Source organism: Terrapene carolina, unplaced genomic scaffold (genome assembly GCF_002925995.2).
Source record: "Terrapene carolina triunguis isolate 2854851 unplaced genomic scaffold, T_m_triunguis-2.0 Scaffold33911, whole genome shotgun sequence".
In the NCBI taxonomy this organism is placed as follows: Eukaryota; Metazoa; Chordata; order Testudines; family Emydidae; genus Terrapene; species Terrapene triunguis.
The window spans coordinates 13805103-13829535 of NW_020698262.1; the positions used below are offsets into that span (position 1 = coordinate 13805103).

The following is a 24433-nucleotide window of genomic DNA, read 5'->3' on the forward strand; positions in this document are numbered from 1 at the left end:
CCTGAAAACGCCAATATGATATATCCCGCATTATCAATAAGGGGGTCTTCACAGACCCTTGCACTGTGCAGGTATTATGGGGCACTACGCAGTTTTGATCTGCCTGCATGTGTAGTATGCATCTTACCTGTCAGGAGGGTTAAAATAGGAAGCAGCTATTAGATTCTGGCAAAAGGATGTCAGTAAAAGATCAATGACCTGGAAGAAAAGACATAATTCATTTCTACTTTGTGGAGTTTGTGTCTAGATTTAGTTTTAGGATATGTATATACATACAATTACCCACAACAATCTTAAAGAAAATACGTTAATGTTTATAATGGGTACACCAGATCACTGGTGCCAAAAAACTGAAATTAAAGTCCTGTGTTATAAACCCAGGAGTGTTTTATATCCCCCAATTAACATCCAGACATATTGTGATGTTATTAACATGAACTGTGATTGTATAGATCATTGTTGCAACCAAGGTCCTATAGTTGCGCCAAATCTTGTACAAAGGGGGTCAAGTGAGGTGTTTATGAAAAGGTTATAATTATGCTGTCTGTATGTGTGTATCATTTTTGTATTTGAAGTTATGAATATTGGCTATGTACTTGTATCTCAATGTTTTTGATTCTAAGTAGCATCAGTGAAGCATTTGGTGAACTTCTTGAGAATAGTATCAGAGGTGTTAGTCTGAATCTGTAAAAAGCAACAGTCTTGCATCTGAAGAAGTGAGGTTCTTACCCACGAAAGCTTATGTTCCCAATACTTCTGTTAGTCTTAAAGGTGCCACAGGACCCTCTGTTGCTTTTTTCTTGAGAATGGGCACTTACTCAAAATAGTCCTATTAAGAAACAAACACTCAACTGACAATGGACCTTGGGAGACTCCAATCCACATCTGAGGAGCCTTCCTGGGAATGTTCAAGGTAGCATGTGAGCAATGGCTGACGCCTGCAAACTGAGTCATGCATGGACATGTGACTTGCCCATGAGACTCCAAACTCCATCTTGCTGCTGTGATTTTTCCACAGTAAGAACAAAAGGGATCCTTCCACATGGCAGAGGATATAAAAGGCCCTGGAAACCCCTCCATTTTGTCTTCAATCCTGCTTCTGACCTCTGGAGGAACTGTGCTTGAAACTGAAGCTCTGAACAAAGGACTGAGTGACCCATCCAAGCTGTCATGTTTGTACTCCAGAGACTTGATTGGTTTAAATCAGCAGGAATCCCATCAAGCCTGAACTAAGAATTTTGCAATTGTCGTATGTATTTGATTCCATTTTAACTCATCTATATTTCTTTCTTTCTATGAATAAACCTTTAGATTCTAAAGAATTGGCAACAGCATAATTTGTGGGTAAGAGCTAACTGGTATATTGACCTGGGTCTGGGGGTTGGTCCCTTGGGATCGGGAGAACCTTTTTTCTTTTACTGGGGTATTGGTCTTCATAATCATTCATCCCCAAAAGGGGTACGCTGGTGGTGATACGTACAGGGAAACTGGAGTGTCTGAGGAAATTGCTTGTATGACTTCTGGTTAGCCAGTGGGGTAAAACCGAAGTCCTCTCTTTTGGCTGGCTGGCTGTGCCTTAGTAGTGAAAGACCCCCAGCCTTGGGCTGTGACTGCCCTGCTCTAAGTAATTTATCCTGAATTGATATTCTCATTAGTGTTCCGCCAAAGGCCGCTTTGTTACATATCTGTCTTGTAAAGAAAGCCTATCCCATCTGAAAGATTTACATAGCATACAGTACACCCCTAGGTCTCTTCACCAGACATCCAAAGATTTCTGAAAGACTAAATACAAGTTTATATTCTCTGTAGAGCAATGCAAGAAGCACAGATTGGAAATAAATTGACTGCTCTTCACAGACAAGAAAGCTTTTGACAAGCACTGTACATGTATTTACATTTATTCAATCAACTCCATTTGCTTATTGTTCCAGGCTCTACAATACTCACACGCTGATCCTGCTGTTCACGTCTTGGGGCACCAATGTTAAGTTGGATCTGAGAACTGAAGGGTGCAGCTTCATTTTCATTATTGCTGTGTCCCAGGACAGTTGTCAGTCTCTCAGAGATCAGTGCAATCTGGGCTGGCGCAGCTGCGGGAAAGAGCAGCGTGAGAAGAAGAAAACAAGAGTGGGCAAGTGTGAAGGTGGGAAAGGAGCTGGAATTAAGAGAACACAACCACTTCCAAGGCTGATGGATGTCCATTTTCAATGTAAGGGGGAGAGGAAAGAGTGTATGCCCCATTCACTGCCTTTAAAATTCACACCAGAGACTCTAAAATCCTGAAAAGCAGCAAAAGAGATTTGCCCTCCTGATGTGCTCAAAATGCAGAATAAATTACATCTTTTGGCTTGGAAACACCCAAAATGGCTGGCTAGAATGAAGGAGTGGATGAAACTCCAGCTCAGACCAATATGTTACAGGTTACTGCCTTGCAGGGCATCTCCTTGGTATCACTCCAGGAGTTTCAAACCTCAAGTATATGGAAATGATTAAGCCCCAGAATATTCCCTGCTGAGGGACAGGGAAAGATACGTCACTTATCTAAAGGCCTCTGTCACAAAAGTAGAGATCTTCCCATCCTCTTGAAAACAAACTCAGATGTTCCTGCCAACCTGCTTGTAGAGTGCTGGGCATATTTACATCTTTAGGAATAAATTACTATGATGTTTGGGATTCAGTATTTCCCACCCTAAATTTTTAAACAACCAGAAAACTTATGTACTGTTCTCCAAATCACTACGTTTTATTTTATTTATTATGTTTCAGCAAGTGCATCTTCTTTCATTTGCTAGGATGATGGATTTCCCCATACATAAAAACTTGACCAATGCATCCATCCTGCCTGCCATTTAGAATTGTTTTCATAAAATGTATTTCATAGTTTAAGGTATCTCAAAGCACTTTAGATAGTAGCACAAGGGTAGTAACTGTGCAGGCAATGGAGCATCCACTAGGCATTCTATGATAGTTCACACAGTGCTAAGTACATTATAACTTACTTTATGGATCAGAAGAACGTTAGTCAGGACACGATAATAATTGTTATTTTCTTGAAAAAAATTAATGGGATCTTTAACTCCCATCAGAGACTTATGACAAGAACCATATTTCATCTTCCATGAGAGGAAGTGTATCCCAATGGCAGCTCCCTTGTCCCCAATACTGCACTAACAGCTTTTATGAGCACAAGTGCAGGAGTGGGGGTGGCCCCCCAACCTTTTGACAGAGATGAGTGAGTTGTCTAGGGATCTTTACTGACTTATTCTTTTAAGTTAAAAGCTTAACTGTCAAACTAATTAGGTACTCAAAAAACAAAACAAAAAAAAATCAGACCTGAAGAAATTATATGAATCAGAGGTTACAGTCCTCAACCACCTTTGGCATGAAGCATAACACTGCTGTTTCTGCCAGCATTAGCCACTTTCTTGTAGTGGCCTTGTATGAACTTCATTTTAAAGTATTTGCTACATGCCTCCCTACATACCATCATGTTTGCTTTGGTCTGTGATCAGCATTATCAGTTCATCCAGTTCAGCCTTCAGCTGTTCAATAGGCTCTTTGAGATGGTCAGTCTTTAATTCTATTGATCCATCTATATAAATAAAAGAGAGGCTCTATATTATTTCTGTCTGTATTAGAATACTAGAAATATAGGGCTGAAAGGGACCTCAAGAGGTTATCTAATCCATCCCTCAACACTGAGGCAGAGTCAAGTATACCTAGACCATCCCTGATAGATGTTTGTTCAATCTGTTCTTAAAAACCTCCAATGACAGGGAATCCCCAACCTCACTCAGTAACCTATAGTCTAGTACTTAGTTTTTCCTAAATCTAACCAAAATTTCCCTTGCTGCAGATTAAGCCCATTACTTCTTGTCCTACTTTTAGTGGGCATGAAGAACAGTTGATCGCAGTCCTCTTTATAACAGTCTTTAACATATCTGAAGCCTCATCAGGTCCTTTCAATCTTCTTTTCTTGAAACTAAACAAACATACCCAGGTTTTTTAACCTTTCCTCATAGGTCAGGTTTTCTAAACCTTTTATCATTTGTGTTGCTCTCCTCCGCACACTCTCCAATTTGTCCACATCTCTGAAAGCGTGGCATCCAAAACTGGACACAGTACTCCCGCTGAGGCCTCACCGGAGTCGAGAGAGAGGAACAACCACTTTAAATACACAAAACCTAAAGCAATGATTCACTCATCTCTACTTAGGGTTAACGTGAAAGCAGAATTCACTTTGGGATATAAAATAGTATACAAAGAACATGGATCTGCCACAATGCACAGAATCATTTTTATCCTCAAAATCATTTACTCCTGGGGGAATTCTGATTATGTGCGCGCAGTAGTGCAATCAGCCGCACATATTTTTAATTTTTTTGTGCAGAAAAAAAGCTTCTGCTGAAAAGTTGCTGCAGTTCCGCCTTTTACCCAACAGAGGGCGCTGTGGCACTAGAGCACAGCAGCCACTCCCAGTGAGCTAGGGAAGAGAAAGAGCCTGCCTTCTTCACAACGCCAGCTGGGTCAGGTCAGGAGACAGACAACATGGGGTTGCTGGGGGGGTGGGTGTCAGACAGGGGCTCATAAGGGCTAGTGGGGGAGGACAGACTAGGGCAGGGGCTGAATGGGATTGGAGGGGCAGGGCCATATGGTGATGGGGAGGGGGTGCAGAGCTATCGGGGGAAGGAGGTGGCTGAGTGGGGGCACAGACACACCTAGGGACAGGGAGAGGGGGTGCAGGGCCACTTGGGATTGGAGGAGTGGGTGTCTGAGTGGGGGTGGAGGGACATGTGCCTGACTGAATGGGAAAGGTTAGGGGTTATCTAGGGTCTGCATGGGGGAAGCTCCTTAACAGTCCTTCCAGTCCCCCCCCTCCACTCCAAAAAAACCCCCTTTCCATACTTTTCCCACCCATACCCAACAACTTTCCAAGTTCACACCCAGGCTTCTTCCCAGCAATTATTTCCCTCCCCCTCAGCTCCTCCATTACCACTGACTCCCCCCAGCCTTGCACTGCTTCTGTGGGGTATGAGAAATATGGTTCCATATTGTAGTTTAAATGAATTATTACTCAGAGTTCTGTATTAATATGCCTAGTAAGGAATCTATTTGTCAAAAAACATTTTCTGAATCTTTTGTGTCATCTGTATTGTTACAGACATACTTCCTGACAGGTATTTTGAAATAAATGACCAAAAATAATTGAAACTGGTGTGATTATATTGTCTTATTTTGACAAATAAAATACACAGTTTTCCAGAATTTTTAATTTTTTGTTGCAGAATTTTTAATGTTTTGGCACAGAATTCCCTCAGGAGTAAATCATTGTACCTTTTGACTAGTCAGTTATGAATTTATGTCTAGTTCAGGAAGGAATTTAACTTTCAGAACCAAGAAATGAAGAAATCTTACTTCATATTTTCCTTACTATTCTCCTTTGCTTCCAGCCTCCAGAAATTCTCATAAGCAAACTAGGGAAATATGGTCTAGGTGAAGTTACTATAAGAGAGGTGCACAACTGGTTGAAAGACTGTACTCAAAGAGCAGTTACAATGGCTCTCTCTCAGACAGGGAGGATATAGCCAATGTGGTCCCACAGGAGTCAATCCTGGGTCCAGTACTATTCATATGTTCATTAATAACTTGGATAGTGGAGTGGAGAATAAGATTATAAAAGTTGCTGATTACACCAAGATGCAGAGGGGTTGCAAGCACTTTCGAGGACAGGTTTAGAATTCAAAAGAATTGGCGAATTGATCTGAAATCAACAAGATGAAATTCAATAAAGACAAGTGCAAAGTACAACACTACACTACAACTAGGAAGGAAAAAAAAATCAAATGCACTACTACAAAATGGGGAATAACTGACTAGGTAGTTCCTACTGTTGAAGAGGATCTGGAGGCTAACTTCATCCTGGGCTATATTAACAGAGTGTCATATGTAAGACACAGGAGGTAATGGTCCTGCTCTACTCAGCATTGGTGAGACCTCAGCTGGAGTAGTGTGTCCAATTCTGGGCACTGCACTTTAGGAAAGATGTGCACAAATTGGTAAAAGTTTTAGATAACTTGATGGATGAGGAAAGATTAAAAAAACCTGACAAGTTTAGTCTTAAGAAAAGACAACTGAGGAGGAGGGGGGGGACCTGAGACCAGTCTTCAATTATGTTAAGGGCTTTTATAAAGAACAGTGAAGGATTGTTCTCCATGTCCACTGAAGGTAGAACAAGAAGTAATGGTTTGAATTGGCAGCAAGGGAGATTTAGGTTAGCTATTAGGAAACAAATTTCTAACTATAAGGATTGTTAAATTCTGGAATAAGCTTCTAAGGAAGGGTGTGGTATCCCCATCATTGAAGCTTTTTAAGAACTGGTTGGACAAACACCTGTCAGGGATGCTCTAGGTTTACTTATTCCTAATCAGTGCAGGGAGCTGGACTTGATGACTTCTCAAGGTCCCTTCCAGCCCTTCATTTCTGTGATTCTATGAAGTGTCTGTTCTCCCAGCAAGGCTGGGAAAACATTCCAGAAATACAAAGTTAAATGCTAAAGTTTTAAGTACTAAGTAATCAGATTCTCCTCAAACAAGAAAGCAAGAACTCTACAGAAATCTCCAGATGGGTACATTGGGTTTATTTTGTTTGAATCGCAAAAGAAGGTAAGTTCCCACTTGTCACCACAGAGACGCTGCCACCAGCAACATTCCAGCCCCGCCCCGGAGCGCTGCTTTACCACGTTATATCAGAATTCGCGTTATATCGGGGTAGAGGTGTATTAGGGATAACAAGGCTGGTGCATGATCATTTTCCTTTGAGGAAATGACAGTCTATGAGTTTGTACTGTTCAGAAGGGTACTGAGCAGTACAAGACACATTTCTGGGGGACAAGGCTGGGACTGGGAATTTGAGGGTGTCACCCTGTATGTAATTCATGAGTGACTGCTCAGAGTTCTCATGTATTTAGCTGGGAGTAAATTTGCATCTGAAGGCTATGTAAACAGGCCAGGAGTGGATGTTCTGACAGCAAAGCAGCGTAAGAGGCACCCCAGGCTAGAAAGTTAAGGGACAGCTGTTCAACAGTCCAGATTGAACCCTGGATAATGTTACATGCACCAAGGAGGAGTTAGGCCCTATTGAATCAGCTCTACTAGGCTGTAGAAAATATTGACTAGGCTGAGCCACTAGAAGTCATTATCAACTCAAATGATTCTTTACAAGCTTTTTATTTTCATCACAGAGACCTGCACAGCTGTCACCACTTAGTACTTCTGCATCTCCTGGAAACCAGGAGGACACTGAGCAGCCAGACTCCGCTGAATATCAGATACTTAACAGCATCTGTGTCTTCATGTTAAGCAAAAGGGGTTGAAACATCCCTATATACCTGCTGCTTCTTTGTGAGACTTTTTTCATGTTTGAAGTGGCTTTAGCAGGAGTCATTTTCTGTGTACAAACTTTTGAGCACACTTGTTAAACAGGAATATTTTACATTAGCTAGTCTGACCCGCATTACTTCAAAATCATGAAGTAAACTTTCTTGCATTTGAAGATATTGCCAATTTGAAAATGTTAGTGTTTTGAAAATCTATTTGCTAACAGAGAATACATAAAAGAGCCCATTCAAAAATCTACAATAGCACCAACATGATGGCTGTGGTGGGATCTTAAATTAAATTCACCTCAAACAGGTGTGGATTGGCAACTGCAATTGTTACATTTTCAGATCTATTTCTCCCTCCCTCCCACATCCCCTCTCCTTGAGCATGCACTTTATCCTGTCCTTTGAAAGGCAGGACCACAACAAAGCCTGGATGCAGAAGACCAGGGCTTAGGTTCTCACTCTTCAGTCTAGTGGGGACTATCTTACTCAGGGCTGAGAGCACTTAGTTTCTGAAGAAGAAGAGATGAAGACACTAGGGTAATGACGGTTTACAGAAGCACATACATGGCTTTGTAGAAGTCACGTTCTCAATCACAGCAAGTGCTCATATATAGAGTTGGCAAGGAATTTAAAATGGTGGCAAGAGTAAGGAGGTAAAGAAATCCAATAAAGTATCTCTACCTCAGCTCCTTAACCTTAATTCCTGCTCCTGTACAGAACATGGGTCTTGCCTCCCCCCCAGCCCCCAAAGGGTAGCAGAAATCCAACTGCCTGCTTGCTAAATATGACCTAGCAATTAGATGTAGTTTTGGAATTGCCATTGTAGCAACTGACTCCTTGTCTGCCACAAGTGTGCTGCATTCATTGTAGACGGTCCTATGCTCTCACATTCCAAGAGCCAATACCTGACTGAGTTTGGATCAATCCTATAGCAATAAAATTACCAAGCTCAGCCAAAAAGGCACTTAATATAGTTGCTTTCTTGAGGCTCCACAACTGCAGTCTATCACCACAAAGACAGCTGATAAAGTTTAATTTAGATGGGGGGAAAATCTCTTGGATGACAGAAAATGATTTGCAGTAGAAACTGTAACAATAGATATACCTCTCTGCAGACTCTTCCATTTGTAAAGTGACAGCCACCAGATTTTTAAACGTGATATCTAAATGACCACTAAAGAGTAATATGTGCCATTGTGTTCTTGTTGTTCGTCCTTCGAGTTTGAAGAAGACCAAGACATCACTGATTGGTTTGGTTTCTGTGAACATGTGAGTGGCTGATCAGGCCAATTTGAGCTTTGAACTGTCTGTGGCACACTGAGCAAGAGATACCATGATGGGTTACTTGGTAACAGCGGACATGCTGCTGTTGAGAGATTTACCCTGCCGGCACGTCTGCTCTGCCTCTGTGGTTCTCTTCTGCTCACAGACTGTAGCTCCAGTATGGATGAGACTTTACCAGGTAGAATGATTATGAGCGAGATCTTCTCAAATATCTGGGTCAATGTCTAGTCTTTGAAACATTTCTGTTGGTCTCCCTGAGCATGCTTTCCCTCCTTTAACTCACCCTAAAAGATCTTCTTTGGCAGTTGTTCATCTGACATTCTGGTGACATGGCTTGCCCATCTCATCTGTGATTTCATCAAGAGAATGGATGCTTGGAATACCTGCCCATATGAGAACCTCAGTATCTGGAACCTTGTCTTGCATCTTATCCTCATCAGTTTCCTCAGAAAGCCCATGTGAAAGTGAGTCAGTTTCATAACATGGCGTTTGTACAGTGTCCACATTTTGCATGCATACATCATAGTTGGCAACATGATAGCTTTGTAGACTTCAGTTTTGTTTGTTGACTAATGCCTCTGCACTCCCACACATTTTCATGTAGTCTGCCAAAGGCCAACACTTGCTTTAGCACTTCTGGCATTGGTTTCATCATCGATATGAATTGCACATGACAGTGTACTGCTGAGATAGGTGAACTCGTCCACTGCCTGGAGGGTTTAGCCATTCACTGTGATAGTAGCTCTATGTAAGGTTTTCCTGGCGCAGGCTGGTACATCATTTCTGTTTTCTTGAGATTGATTGAGAGACCAAAATTATCACAAGCTGAAGAGAAACAGTTTATACTCCGCTGCATGTCAGACTCAGATTTGGCAGTCAGGGAACAGTCATTAGCAAACAGAAGATCACGAATTCACTTCCTGTACCTTTGTCTTTATCTGTATCTGTAGTCTCCTCAGATTTAAATTTTGCCATCAGTCCGGTATCTGATGCCAATACCAGTGTCACTGTCACAAAAGGCATCTGTAAACATAGCAGAAAACCTCATACTGAAGAGGACTGGGGTCAACACACAGCTCTTCTTGACTCCATTGATGACTGGGAATGGTTCAGATGACTCATCGTCATCCATAACGCAAGGGACCATGCCATCATGGAATTGCCAAACCATTGTGATGAATTTCTCTGGGCAAATGAATTTTGCCATGATGTTCCAAAGGCCCTCCCAACTGATTATAGCAAATGCTTTTTTCAGGTCAAAAAGTCATATACAGGTTGGAGTTCTGTTCCTGGCATTTCTCCTGAAGTTGACGAGCTGCAAACACCATGTCTATGATCTTGCATCCTTTCCTGAAGCCACATGGTCTCTCAGGCAGGAGTCCTTATCCAATGTGTTGCACAAGGCAATTCCGCAGGTGCCCTAGACATTGTCTGCTTCACCTTAACCCCGGTCAGAATACTGCGGCTTATGGGGATCCTGCTACAGCGGTCGAAAAAATCACACACAAAGACAAATTAAAAAAGAAGGACAAAAGTGACACCACTCACCATCAGTGTTTGGAATGCGAACACATTAATGGACTGCGCAACAGCAGACAGACCAGAGAGAGCAGCTCTAGTTGGTAGCGAACTGGCCAGATGTAACATCCAGATAGCATCCCTGACTGAAACCCACCTAGCTAAAGAACAACTTACTGAAAAAGGAGCCAGTTATACCTTCTTCTGGAGTGGCTGTAGCAAAGAAGATGGACATGAAGCTGAGGTTGGGTTTGCCATCAAAATACAGCTAGTTCATAGAATATCAGGGTTGGAAGGGACCTCAGGACGTCATCTAGTCCAACCCCCTGCTGAAAGCTTAGTTAACAAGCTTACGAATTTCCCAAAGGGTGTGAATGCTAGACTCATGCTAATGAGACTCCCACTATTTGGGAAAAGATGTGCAACTATCATCAGCGCCTATGCACCCACCATGACCGACCCAGATTTGATCAAGGATAAATTTTACGAAGACCTGGGGTCACTTATTGAAGAACTGCCAAAGGCAGACAAGCTCTACATTCTTGGTGACTTCAGTGCTAGAGTTGGCGCAGATTATCAGGCATGGCCAGGTATCATTGGGGAAAAAATGGCCTTGGGAAATGCAACAGCAACGGGCTCCTCTTACTGAGGAAATGTGCTGAACATGACTTCTTCATCACCAACAGTCTTCTACCTGTCAAACTGTGACAAGATGTCTTGGATTCATCTGCACTTCAAGCACTAGTATCATATTAACTAGGTCTAGGTTGGCTATTAGGAAACACTATTTCACTAGGAGGGTGGTGAAGCACTGTAATGGGTTACCTAGGGAGGTGGTGGAATCTCCATCCTTAGAGGTTTTTAAGGCCCGGCTTGACAAAGCCCTGGCTGGGATGATTTAGTTGGGGATTGGTCCTGCTTTGAGCAGAGGATTGGACTAGCTGACCTCCTGAGGTCTCTTCCAACTCTAATATTCTATGATTCTATGTCATCATCAGGAGACGAGACAGACAGGATGTTAGAGTGACAAAGGCCATGAGAAGTGCAGAATGCTGGACTGATCAAAGGCTTATAGTCTCCAAGCTGAATATCCAGATACATCCTAGTGGAAGACCATGAGGTAAAAAAAGCACCCGAAAAGCTTAATGTCTCCAAATTAAAACAGGCTTTTGCTGAAGAACTGTGCAACTTGTAACAATTGATGCAAACTAACATCATCAAGGAAAATTGGGCATTGTGTACTCAGCTGCATCAAATACCCACAGTTCCATCACACGTAAACATCAACATTGGTTTGATGAAAACAATACCGACAAAGGGAGACTATTGAACGAGAAATATTGGCTCCATGAGGCCTGTTTAGGAGACAGCACTTCAACATCTAAGAAGGCAGTCTTCAACAACATCAAGAGGATTGTCCAATGCAAACTTAGAGAGATGCAAAACTGATGGCTGAGCAGCCAGGCAGATGAGAGTCAATCTTACGCAGACAGCAATGGTATGAAGAATTTCTATGATGCTCTAGGGACAATCTATGGGCCATGGTCATCAGGAACATTTCCAATACCGAGTGCCAATGGCACCACACTGCTCATTGACAAAGAAAAGATACAGCAAAGGTGGGCAGAACAGTTTAACAACATATCAAGCATCTATTAGCAAGGAGGCAATTGATCAACTGCCCCAGATTGATATTAACATCTCTCTTGCTGATCCCCCAACACTCACTGAAACTGCAAAAATGATGGACCTGCTGTCAAATGGTAAAGCACCTGGAGCAGATGCTATACCAGAAGTCTATCAAGCCAGAGGCTTGCACAGTCAGTCTGAAACTGACTGAATTTTTCCAGTCAATGTGGACTCAAGGAACTATACCCCAGGGTATAAGGCTGCATTCATCGTCCACTTGTACAAACAGAAAGGTAACAGACAATCCTTCAACAACTATCAGGGCATCTCTTTGTTGTCAATAGCCAGCAAAATTCTCACCAGAATTATATGTACACACCTGACTACTACAGAAGCTGGGGAGGAGGAAATCCAGAGGCCAACAAAGTCTTAAAGAAAAGCAAAGATCACTCTTATTTTTCTACACATTTTTATTGCACCCATCATCCTGGATGGTAGGTATCCAAGCAAATATATTTAATACAAACACCACCCTAATAAAATTCAGAATCAAACGACAATATATTTTGTTTTATGTATTAATAAAACACCAATCACTGTTGTCTATATATAGGGAAAGAATCTGATTTGTAATGCTTGGAAAAATTCCCCATCTAAAAGGGAGTCAGTGAAAACAGATGTTTAATCTTGGTTCATTTCTCTAACAAACTAAATGCTTAAGTAAATACAGATATTTCTCACCTTGTAACAGTTTCTCTTTCAAAGAATGACAGGCTTGGATATATCTGGAGTACAAGTTTGGTGGAATTTTGTCAGCTCTGCACCAAGAGAAAAAAAAAATTCTATTTACATCATTTAACCTCAGAGTTCAGACTAATTAAAATAAGTGCATAACTAAAGCAGACACTGCACTTGACAACATTTTTATGATACCACCTGTTATAAAGCCAAGATAGTTGCACACTAGAGATTAGCAGTATTATACAATATGTGGGGGCAAGAGTGCACAAAAGGGAGTGCAGTTATGGGACAGAGTATGCACTCATCTCAAGTGCAGGGCGAGACTGAAATCAAAGGCTGTATGACCTCCAAACACCTGATAGGCAGGTATACAATACTAAATGTTCATTACAGCGTTAATAGAAGGATTAGATCAATTAAATCAGTTTAAGTTGTAACATGCAGATAGGAGCTTGTCTACACGGTGGGGTAATACGCTCTATGGGGGTGTGATTTCTAAAGGGTACTAACGTGCTTTAATTGGTCCGTGTGACCCTGCTAGTGCACACTAAGCGTTCCCTAGTGCACTTTAACATAGTACCGTTTCAGACAGCACTACATTAAAGAAAACCAGCAGAGTCCATAAGGACCAATTAATGATCAATATATTAGTGCACTTTAGAAATCACGCCCTCATACAGTGCATTATCTCACCATAGAGACAAGCCTTAAGTCTTAGATATAGTTTGGAATTAAGAGACACGATTGAGGCATTCATACAGAAATGTTTGTTTTAAAGTCAGCTACAGAAAAGTTACTAGTTTTGAAACAAGTTTATTCCGACTGGGCAAGAAAACGTCACACAGTCAATCTTCAGGAATGATCGAGTCCTTACCATGGGCTATGTCCTCCTTAGACACTACCCTGACAAACCAGAACAGCAGATCTCCCATCCCCAGCAGCAAGGCACTCTACCTGCCAACTGAATCCAGGTGTCTCAGGGGTGAGAAATCCTACCCGGGAGGTTAGCTAGTAGGTACCATTTTGCAAACAAGGTATCTCAGCGCATGAACCTCAGATAACCTGATTCTGTAGTCAAACGTTCCCAACACATAGTCCAGAAAATCAGAAACTCCCTTTGCCTCATGTGCTTTATTTTCATACCTCTTTAAGGAGTCTATAAAAACGATGCGCGAGTCTGGAATTTCAGGGAGCTGTAACAAAAAGCAGCCACATCAGAAATGCATTTACTACCCACAAACATGTTTCCAAATGAAAGGATAAGAAAAATACTAACCACACGTGGCATGAGTAAAGCAGGAATAAAGTGGGAAGCATAATAGGGTCTTCTGAAAATACTAAAACAGAAGGTGAAAAAATTAGCAACTAAATACGGAGGGCAATTTTGTTAATATCTTAGGAGTGATTTCTGCTTGCTACATGAATAAGAATATTTGAGTATAGTTGCTTCAGTTAAAAACCAGAACAAACTTTATTAACCATAAAAACTCAGCAATTTAAAATGGAGAAATACCATACCCGTGTTAACTATTCTTAGTGTGGGGTTTCCTTCCTATTATTAGCTTCTCAGAGGATAGAGTCCAAATTCCCAGTTAGTATTCATAGCATGAAAAACTGGGTTTTCACACAGTACATTCTTATAGACATTGGTTTTTTAATTTTTAAACAGCCTCAAAAGATGGCTTTTTAACAGAAGCGGTGTCTTCCCATCTGTGTGCATATGGCCTTTTTATCCTCTGAGAATCATCTGCACAAATAGCCTGAGCTTAGATGATTACTACAGCACTGGATAAATTAACAAGATTTTCTTAAGTGCGTCTTTGCTTCCATCCTAAAATTTTATCTTATTTTTTCTTTGATGTGCTCTTGAAACAATCTTTTGAGAAACTTCTAGAAAGATACCATACCTGGCCTCCATCACACTTGTTGGGATCTTCCCTGTATTTTCAAATATCCGAATAGCCTTTTCAACATCTTCAAGTGCCTGGCTCTGGGGCTGGCTCATGTAGGTAACAAGAAGGGAACAATATAGTGAAGTCTTTAGCATAACGGAGTAAATCATTCTTGCCTTTTCTTGCTTAGTAACGGTGGTCTTATTTTTACAGCACAGAGACAAAGGGTGCAACTACATAACTGGAACAGGCTGGCATGGAGAGTAACAGTTCAAGTATACTAGTAAGGCTGCTCTCTCTTCTGTGTTTCATGCACTTTGTTTTTTGGGATGGGGTTGAATTCAGTCTCATAACCTTTCACTGAATTGCATTGGCTAGAACTAAACAGAATGCAGGGTATGGCCATCTAGGTGTCCCTCAAGCAGGCTGCTAATCAAATGAAGTTGCAACAACTTGTGGCAATCTCCCAATGTGCAAACATCTAATGCAGATGAGGAGAGACAAGATGACCCTTTCACTAGGGACTTAAATAGAATTTGATCCTCCTAAGACAAACCACCAATGTACTCAGCTGCTGCACCACTGACAATAGCCCTATTTCATGCACTTTAAAATAAATTCAGTTTCTTTACTTATTTCCACATTCCATCTGTATGTCCTATTGCATTACCAACTAATCAAAATACAGAAACTATAGAAAAAAAGTGTGACTCAAAAGGATCAAGCCAAATATTCCCTTTTTGATTAGTATTATTCAAAATATATCATAAACAGGACAGTATAAAACTGCAGTCTGTAGACAACTCACTCCCCCGCATGGATTATTCCCCTTAAACGTGAGAGTCATGTAGATTCTACAGCAAACAGATGCTATACAAAATTAAAAATAATTATTATTTACTGAGCTGATATATTCCATAGTTTTTCATGTAGCCAAAAATGCAGTGTAATTTTGTACTGAGACGTGTTACCACAGTAACAAAAAGTATAATTCACTGGAAGTCATCCTGGAAAATCCTCCAGTACCTGCACAGCTTCCTTTGTTGAAGATAAATCCTCATAGAGCCCCATGTCTTCTATAGCAACCTGTAAGTGTCACAAGAAAAAGGAAAATGTCACAGAGCAGTTGATATTCTGATGGGAAAGGATTTTTCAGGTGGTGGAGAATGCTTTTCACCAACCTTGAGATCAGCCAATCGGGTTTTGGCCAGAGTGATGTATTCCAAGAGAAAGGGACGGTATTTTGTTGGCACAAAAGGCGGATGCATTATATGGACCTAAAGAGTAAAATTCAAAGCAAGGTTTACTATTTGGACAGCATACAAAAGCCAGCTTCTGGTTCATCTCCTTACAGATTCCTGGGAGCTTTGAAGCTAGGCAATGAAAGCACTGTTACCTGCTTAAGAGCTCACAGAAAAGCCGGTTATATGGCAAAGGAAATCTTTCCACATACAAAATTGCTATGAATTTTAATTTAGTCCCCTGAGGTACTCTTTCTTCATTGTGTCAAGGCATTAAAAGAACTCTCAGCTAGTTTATTTTATAGAGAAAACTTGGTCCTGCTTCTGAGGTACATATTGAAAGTTATAATAATAATCTGGTCCAGTCAAAGGCCATGTGACCTTAGTTTGATAAGCTGAAGCAGTTTGGAGTAGGCCCCTAACAACCCCACAAGAGAATGATCTCCATAAGATGCATCTCACCTTCAGATACTGGGGTGCTTCAAAGGGGACCAATTCTGACAGGAACTCGAAGAGAAAGACCAAAGCCTTCTTACTGCTACCATGGTAACCACTGGCATTTCCAAAGGAAACCTGAAAGGGAGAACATGCGAAAATTGTCTTTCAGCCTTGAGAAAATTACTACCACTGCACCCTGCTACACTCAGTGTAGAAATCCCATCTACCCTATAAATCTGTTATCTGCCTAGATAGTGTTTCTGCAAAAAGATATTGAAAGGATATTATTTATAAAAATCAATCTCTACCAGAAAAATCTACCACAGTAAATATCAAAGTTCGGTTTAATGCTCTCTCGTGAGGACATTTATAGGTAGTTAATTAAGGTAATATACTGAAGGATTTGCAACAGCAAATGCACAGGTTTCTACACAGGGTAAATACAGCTTTGCTCTGATACACTTAAGTATTACAGGGATAATAAACCTATCTATTGAGATCACACAAAACAAAGAATCAGTTCACTTTTCAATAAATCCTAAATATTTCACCATCAAAAGCTTCAGGACATATTTTCAGACCTTTCAAGCCAATTTGCATTTACAAAAATGCATGGGAATTTGTATGTGTAAATTGCATACACATTTACCACAACCGTAAAAGCAAATGATCAATTATCCTAACTGATCAACACATGCAATTACAAAAACTGCATACGCATTTTTGGTAAACAGGAGTACCTTACACATGCATTTCTCTAGCCTACAACTTGTGTTAATGATGATTTCAATTATCATGATTGTAACAAATGTTGTGCAAGGAGAGAGATTTCTGACCCATAAATGGAGAAGCCAATGTGTAGTTAGGGAGGAAGGAAGGAAGGAAGGAAGGATCAGAGAAAGCTAGAATGACTAAAGAAGAAATTATTTATTTGTAAATACAAAGGCAATATTTAAGACTAATAAATATACAGTATCACCAATATCAGGATCATCAATTGTTGCTCTATTTCTACACCAGGCTGACTGACTGAAATGAAGATTTTCTTGTTCAGGTTTATATCAACCTGTTCTTTCCAACTGTCTCCCTTGTACAAACTTCCTCTTCAGTTAAGGAATAAGATTCCCAGGAATAAGAAGTCCTTATTTATTCTTACCTTAAACCATTCAGCATAAGGCATGAACACAGCAGGACCCTCAAGGGCAGCCTGACGAGCTATCAAGAATGCAGTGATCATGTTTTCCATATCGTAATTCTCAAAGGCTTTTATCAGCAGACTGCTCAGAAGGTCTAGAAAAGGTATAACAATAGGCCAAAAACACTAAATATCTGTGGTAAAAATTTAATGGAATCTTGGCAACTGTGTTGGAATATTACTACAATAAATGCAGCCAATTATCTGTGATAAAAGACGTCTGGGAAACAGTGACAAGTGGCAGCACATAATACTACACTACAGATTCAAATTTGGGAGAGGCTTTGGGACTCGATCTTAACATCTTTTCATATATAATAAAAAGGCACTTTTGCTATTCAACAAACCCTTTAGACTCTACAGGACTCCAAGCACTGCACAGAATACAGCAACTGAATGCACAATAGGAAACTCAGAAAAATGGAGTCTAACTACTAGTATCACATTGCAAGCGCACATGTTAAGGCAGAAGTCAGACTCTACAACACCCTGCCAACCACATTAGCAATTAAGATGGTTATCATATAACCACTGCTAGCTGAATTTAAAATTTGAGAAATGGGAAAGTCATAGGATGTGGCACGTGCATCAAGGTGAAACTTGGAGTATTTGATTGGAAAAGCAGAGCTCCTGAATTGTTCATTACCTTATAAACACAGCAGACAATTATACAATGTCTGAAGCCATCTAAAAGCAGGGATTATAAATTGAATATTACAATGGTAATTATTGTGGACTGTTCAGCATTTGGAAAGCAAGAGACAGCAATGCACACAAGTTCTCTACCAAGTTTCTCAGCCCTCTGTACCTTTAACCAGCTGCTCTGCTTCAGTCTGGCAGACTACCAATGTAGAAAAGCAGGACAGCACGTGCTGCCAATTCACCTCATGAGTCTCCAGAATCTGCTGCAAATGACAGATCAACTTCTCTGCACTGAATGCCACAAACAGCTGGAAGACAGGAACAGTGAATCACTTTAGCTATGAATTCTAACATTCACTAGAGTGAAATCCACCCCAGACTCTTCTCCCAGGACACTCCAGACTTCAGGCAGAAGGGAATTGCCTTATTAATGATTTTCTGACAAAGCTACATGTCCAACACACCAGCTTCCCAGAGCCCTAGCCTTTTTTGACCCTATTCCTGCTACAATAAACAGCAATTCTCCCATTTTCTTCAGTGGGAGCAAGGTCAAGTCCTTTAACAAAACCAAACCACCCAAGTGCCCTGTGCCCACCACTTTATTTTTGTAGTTACTGTTATTGTTACATGCTGGAAAAATGAGTGCTCTTACTTTCATTCTCCCTCCTTTATCCATACATAGTTGTGCAAAATTAATCAGAATAAACAAAATCTTATGACAACATTTTCTTTCCACCACCCCGTTGCCTACCACTATTGGATGATCCAGATTTTGAGACTGAAATACACTGTTCTTGAGAAGTCCCATCTCAATCTAGAGTATATTAGCAGCATTTCAACAAGAAAAATCAGTACACAAACTGGAGTAAATATATTCTTAAACCAATTTTAATACATCAAGCAGTGAAAGTTTTCAGAAATTGAAGATGTGCAAAAATATAAACAATATTCTCTTAGCAAATCTTGGGAGACAGACATACTTTGCGATACAAGGTAGTAAGCAGTGGGCAGGTTCTTGCAAAGCTCCATTCTCTCTGCATATGAATGGCATCAGATGCTGCATCCACAGGAAAGAAAACAAGTTTAATTACCACCAGTGGTTAGATAAGGAATAAAAACATGAAACCTCCCTGAAATCTGGCATCCAGATCTATTTCAGACACTGACAGCCTGCAATTAGTACTATTTGTAAACGTCTCCCAATTCGCAGGCAAGCAGTGCCACACCACAGTTCAACGGGGCTATTTTCCGCATGCTTTGCAGTCCAAATGTATTTCTTCCAGGACAAGTCATACTTTAGAGTAGGCACCAAAGACCAGCAGCCCTCCTGCCTTAAGATTTGATGTAAGCCAATAGAAAATAAACCACACAAAAAAAAAAAGTGACATCAAGCATTGGGGAGGACTGTATTGTACACTTAGAAACCAAATCTTTCCTATAACTGTATCACATTACAGCCGAGGATTGACGCACTAGCTACAGCATGAAGAGCTAGCCTTTCCTTCCTTGATTCCTACCTTGCAACAAAGGATTGTAGGTAAGAATCTCAGTCAGGGTGTGAATGAAGAACTGTTGCAAAGACTCTGGAAAGTTGGTGCTTTTGTACATTGTATCAGTGAATATGTTCAGCCTACAAATGAAAACAACAAAAGAACTGTTCAGGAACAATAAATGGGAGCCATGATCCACGATGAATGGAGTACAGTTCATGACTTTTTCCCTTTAAATTTGTTTTCACCAGTCAACTGCCAAAATGAAGAAAACACTGACAGACTTTTTGTATACATACAAAAAGAGGTTACTGTGTATTCTGCTCAAACTATCAGCTTTACACAATAACACAGGATGGGACTGAAGACTGAAAGATGCATAGCAGGAATGCTAATTGGGAATAGGATCAAAGCAGGACTAAAGGTGTCTGGAAGCAGAAAATTCAGGAGGAGATCTGAACTGATGGAAGCTGCAGGGGACAGGAAGATGAGAACTAGGGTAGGAATAACTGCCGGGAAAGTCACAGAATGCCATGTGGGGATACCATACAATTCAGGACTGGTATCTATATTGCCAAAATATACTTTACTACACTTACATTTATTTTCTACAGATATCGTCTATGGTGTTTGCATACGTATATTTGATGAGGGAGGGGAATGCCAAAAATAAGTAGCCATACTTTTAAATTATTTGTAAACAGGTTAAAATATGCTCATTTCATAATTTTTTATGTCTATGGAAAACAGACATGCAACAGTGGGAAAAACGCAAACAATACTCACAGGAGGAGATTGCTTACCAGCATTTCACAGCCTGTAATTTAGAAGAATCTTCCTGTTTTTCATTAGCAACAGCATCAAGTACCCCTGATTCTCCAAAATAAAACACAAATAGTCAACGGAAGAGAAAGAAAGATGGAAAGAACGGTGTCATTAAACAACATGGAGGAACTAATTAGAACAAGCAACATGTGCATCCTTTAAGGAGGTGACCCCTTTAGGGAAATGTGCCGCAGGAACCATTCATCTGTGCTTGGTTCTTATGAAAATTTCTCAAAGTAGCACAAGGGTTTAAAAGCTACTAATACTAACCTTGAACCAGTTTAAAAGGCTCCCCAGCATGCGCTAGAAACTAAACCATTTAAAGATGCACATAAATGAAAATTTAAATTTCCAAACCCTAGGGCCCTAGATTCTGACGTTTGATGTGCTAGTGTAGATCCTGGCACCTGTTTGGAGTCCCACTAAAGACAACAGGATTCTGCATGGAGGAAGGTAGTTTATGCTAGAAGATCAATATTAGTGGATGACTAATTCTCCTCATTATATTAAAGAGAAAAGCAGAATGCAGCTTGTTAATTCACCAATGTCCGTCCCAACTCTGGGGTTTTCCCACGTTATATCTACTAAGTAACACTCAGATGAAGACTAGGCCAACTGCATTAATTGTTGACGAAGACAACAAAGTGCACTGGCAACTCACACCCAGTACTGTCTTGGCCCATCAAGTTACAGTTCTCATTGACCAGATGAAATGCTGCTCTTTTACTCTAGTGCAGCGGTTTTCAACCTGTGGTCTGCAGACCCCTGGAGGTCCGCACCTCCCTCTGAAATTTTCTAGGGGGTCCACAAATGGAAAGAGATTGAAAACCACTGCTCTAGTGAATGTGGTAGAGAAAACAGCTTTTCTGTTTCTTGCTCCATCACATCTTCGAAAGCCTCAAAATTACTGAAGGGAAATCAATAAAGTACTCTTGAGCTTTAAGGAAAGAGCCCTTAGATTAAGAGTGGGGTTCTCTCTTGTGACCCACTTTTAAAAGGAAATGTACTGGGATGCAGGAGAGACCGAGATGCCCCAAACTTGTTCTTTATTTGCCAGACCCTGCTATTTTCTCCCTTCCTAAAGGGGAATAAATAATGTTAAATAGAGGAGACTAGGGGAGGGGAGAGGAGAAAAACCACTGATCTTCAGACACAGGAGCTCACTATCACTGTATACCTAATATAAAGCACAATGCTACCACTGCTTCTCTCATGCAGACACTTCTCCCCCAGACCAAGGTCTTTGTTAAATCATTACGTTATTTTATATAAAATATCGACATCTGCTTTAAGGCAGTTGATTAGTTACTGAAGTGTAAAGAGTCCAGTAGTGTCACAGATGTAAATTAAACAAGCTAACTTTAAGACTTAGTATTAAGGCCCTTATTATTTTCCCTTTTGTGGAACACCCTGCAGTTTATACACAGTTCTGGGCTGTATTGTATTCCACTGAGAAACCAGAGGAACAACTAGTCAAGTGCCACATGTGAGGAGTAGGGCAATATACTAGTCTATAAAGCATCAGTGGCAATGACTGGGTGCTCACCCTGCAGAGAGAGCTGCGTGGACAGCACAGCAACAGGTGAGGAAGATCATCTGCTGCTGATCAGAAAAGCTGTGACTTCTGTTTGGTCTTTTTTGCATTGTGATTTGTGATGAAAATCCAGGCATTACTACTCTTGCCCACGCAGCAATATCATCAGGACTGCCCAACACAAGATGGATACATGATTCATGGGAAAATTCAGGAAGACTAGCAATTTGAAGATTACACATGCAATTTAAATTACAAGGTCTCGTTCTTGGCTCATTGTTATTAACACATCACTATATAAAAGATATTTCAAATTTTACAAAAAGTTATTCTGCTAGTTAAAATTGCAGCGTTATGGTGTCACAATGACTTAGCACCAAGTCACTTGTATAAAACATGCAAATTCCAAGTTCTTAGTCAGGGAGAGCTAGTATAAAAGAACAAGGGGTTATCTGCAATGCAAGAGGAAGCTCATGGGGGAAGGTGCATCAGAGGTATGTACATGATGCAACACAACAGAGGAAATCCACCACTGGTAAACAACTCCTTAATGCCCCTGGAAATCTCCCAGGAAAGAATGGAGGTATGTCTAGCAAAGTACAATCCTAGTAAATTGTACAAAGCCCCAAATTATAAATAATCAATACTTACATGTCAACATTTTTTGCAGTACAGCATAACAGATCTATTTAAAATTAACAAATTAAGACCATTTAGCATTTAAGAAGGCTGTAAATATGTTCAGAGACAGTATATTGGCTCAAAAATTAAATTATCCTAAAATTCCTAATTTAAAGATTAACTGTTAAACAACTATTTGTAGTATAAACACAATATATAGGATTTCCCAATTTTTTTTTGCCTACACTTCACAGTATTTCGCACTGCACACTGGAAAGGAAGCAGAGCAATCAAGCAAAATCTGTATGTAGAAAAGAAAATGGTGACCTTGAAAAGAGTTACTGTGACAATTCATCATCCCAAACATAATCTTTACAAAACATATTGATTTTGAAAAAAAGCCAGTTTCATAAATTAGTTCAGGAAGGTCCATGATAAACTCTCAAAGAATCACCTCTGCATTGGTCTCCTCATCATTTACCTCTCTGATTGCTCTCCTGACTTAGTGTCCTGTCTATGTTAAATTGTAAGCAATTTGCAGCACAGATCGGGTCTTACTGTGTGTGCTATAAAGCACCATTTATATCAATGGTGCTAAAGTATAAATAGTAGCATTTTGCCCTTACATGGGGGATTTTCTGGAATTCCACTTTCTTTCCCAGATCTGAAGTTTGCTGAAATCCATTCTGAAGAAACATGATCGCAAAGTCTGCAAATTAAGAACGAACAACTGTTTCAGCATTCTCTTCTACCTACAATGAAAGAACACATCCAGTCTCCCAGAAGGGCTACTACTGGTAAAGTTTCATTTGTTACATAGCAAAGTTAGCCTAGTGTTCGGCAACCTCACTATCTCCTTAGAGGTAAAATTATTTCATATACAGAATGACCAAAGGCATCAGACATCACAGAGGTAGCGATAGTGGCCATATAAGAACTTAGATAGATCAGGCAGTTCATTGACTCACATGCAGTCAATACAACAGAATGCCAATATGTTGTTTGTTACACATCTTATGCAAAATAATTTTACAAAGTGATTTATTATCTTTTCCTTATGCTACAAATTCAAATGCATGAAGAGCTATTTGGCTCTTCGGAGTTTCACACTCCAGGTAAGCCTCTTCAGAAGAGAAATCCCACTGTGCCTGAGGAGATCTGTGGAAAAGGATTAACCCACACCACTATTAGAAGAGATTCACTCAGTGCAGACAAAAATCTCAGACTGAATGTTGAATTTTCAAGAATGCATGTATTTGAACAATGAAAATGCAGAAATTTCAACCAAATAACTCAGTTTGCCTGGCAGTACCTGACCAAGTGCACTGGTCAAAAGATCTGACTGGTACTCCTCAGTCAAATGACCAAGCTATTGGCTTTTTCTGAACCAGGAGAGAAGCACAAAAATTAGACAAAAAGGTGGGCAGAGAAGAAAACATAAAATGGAATCCTGGTTAGTATTAGGGTTTTTTTTTTTTTTTTTAAATAGCCAAATGGATGATGGATACTCTATGGAGGTGACAGGATCAGGATGCAGGAAATGAGTGCTGGTGACACACACCACCACTAGCGCCCATTGCTGGTCAAAAAAATGAACTTCAGGCCACTAACGTAACAGAATATAAAATGTTTACTTGCAAAGCTACATGCTAGAAGCGATGAAAGACAAATGGAATAGTGGGGACGGGATAGGAGAAAAAGGAACAGGAGATTTTAGCCACCACAACTCTAATGATATCATGGCCAGTACTGGAATGGACAGTCTCTTAATTATTAAAACAAAAGTTATGAAGGAATAAAGAAAGAGAAAATTATGGTTTCAGGTTAACAGTCAAAGAATTCACTTTCTTAAATTCCCTTAACAGTATAGAAATGTAGCCTTCTTCATCAAAACAGATAACAAAGGAATACAAGCTGAAGACTGTGTTGACAGACACTAAAGTTCTGAGTTGAATGTTGTCTGTTGTAGATTCTAAAGCAGGGGTCGGCAACGTTCGGC

At 40.3% G+C, this 24433-nt stretch overlaps 1 protein-coding gene across 1 annotated transcript in view; it reads right to left on the reverse strand.

Moving 5' to 3' along the window:
- The window catches only part of FANCA (FA complementation group A), a 56680-nt gene that overhangs the window by 21128 nt on the left and 11119 nt on the right, over nt 1-24433 (reverse strand). Inside the window, exons 7-24 of the mRNA XM_026663729.1 lie at nt 23543-23592; nt 23061-23143; nt 22465-22498; nt 20258-20324; nt 19482-19594; nt 18945-19021; nt 18131-18272; nt 17284-17417; nt 16152-16262; nt 15630-15725; nt 15475-15534; nt 14464-14552; nt 13833-13893; nt 13700-13749; nt 12557-12633; nt 3485-3592; nt 1948-2090; nt 128-198 (exon numbers count right to left, since the gene is read on the reverse strand). Of these exons, the coding sequence (XP_026519514.1) occupies nt 128-198; nt 1948-2090; nt 3485-3592; nt 12557-12633; nt 13700-13749; nt 13833-13893; nt 14464-14552; nt 15475-15534; nt 15630-15725; nt 16152-16262; nt 17284-17417; nt 18131-18272; nt 18945-19021; nt 19482-19594; nt 20258-20324; nt 22465-22498; nt 23061-23143; nt 23543-23592 (1566 nt within the window). The remainder of the gene's footprint in view (nt 1-127; nt 199-1947; nt 2091-3484; nt 3593-12556; nt 12634-13699; nt 13750-13832; nt 13894-14463; nt 14553-15474; nt 15535-15629; nt 15726-16151; nt 16263-17283; nt 17418-18130; nt 18273-18944; nt 19022-19481; nt 19595-20257; nt 20325-22464; nt 22499-23060; nt 23144-23542; nt 23593-24433) is intronic.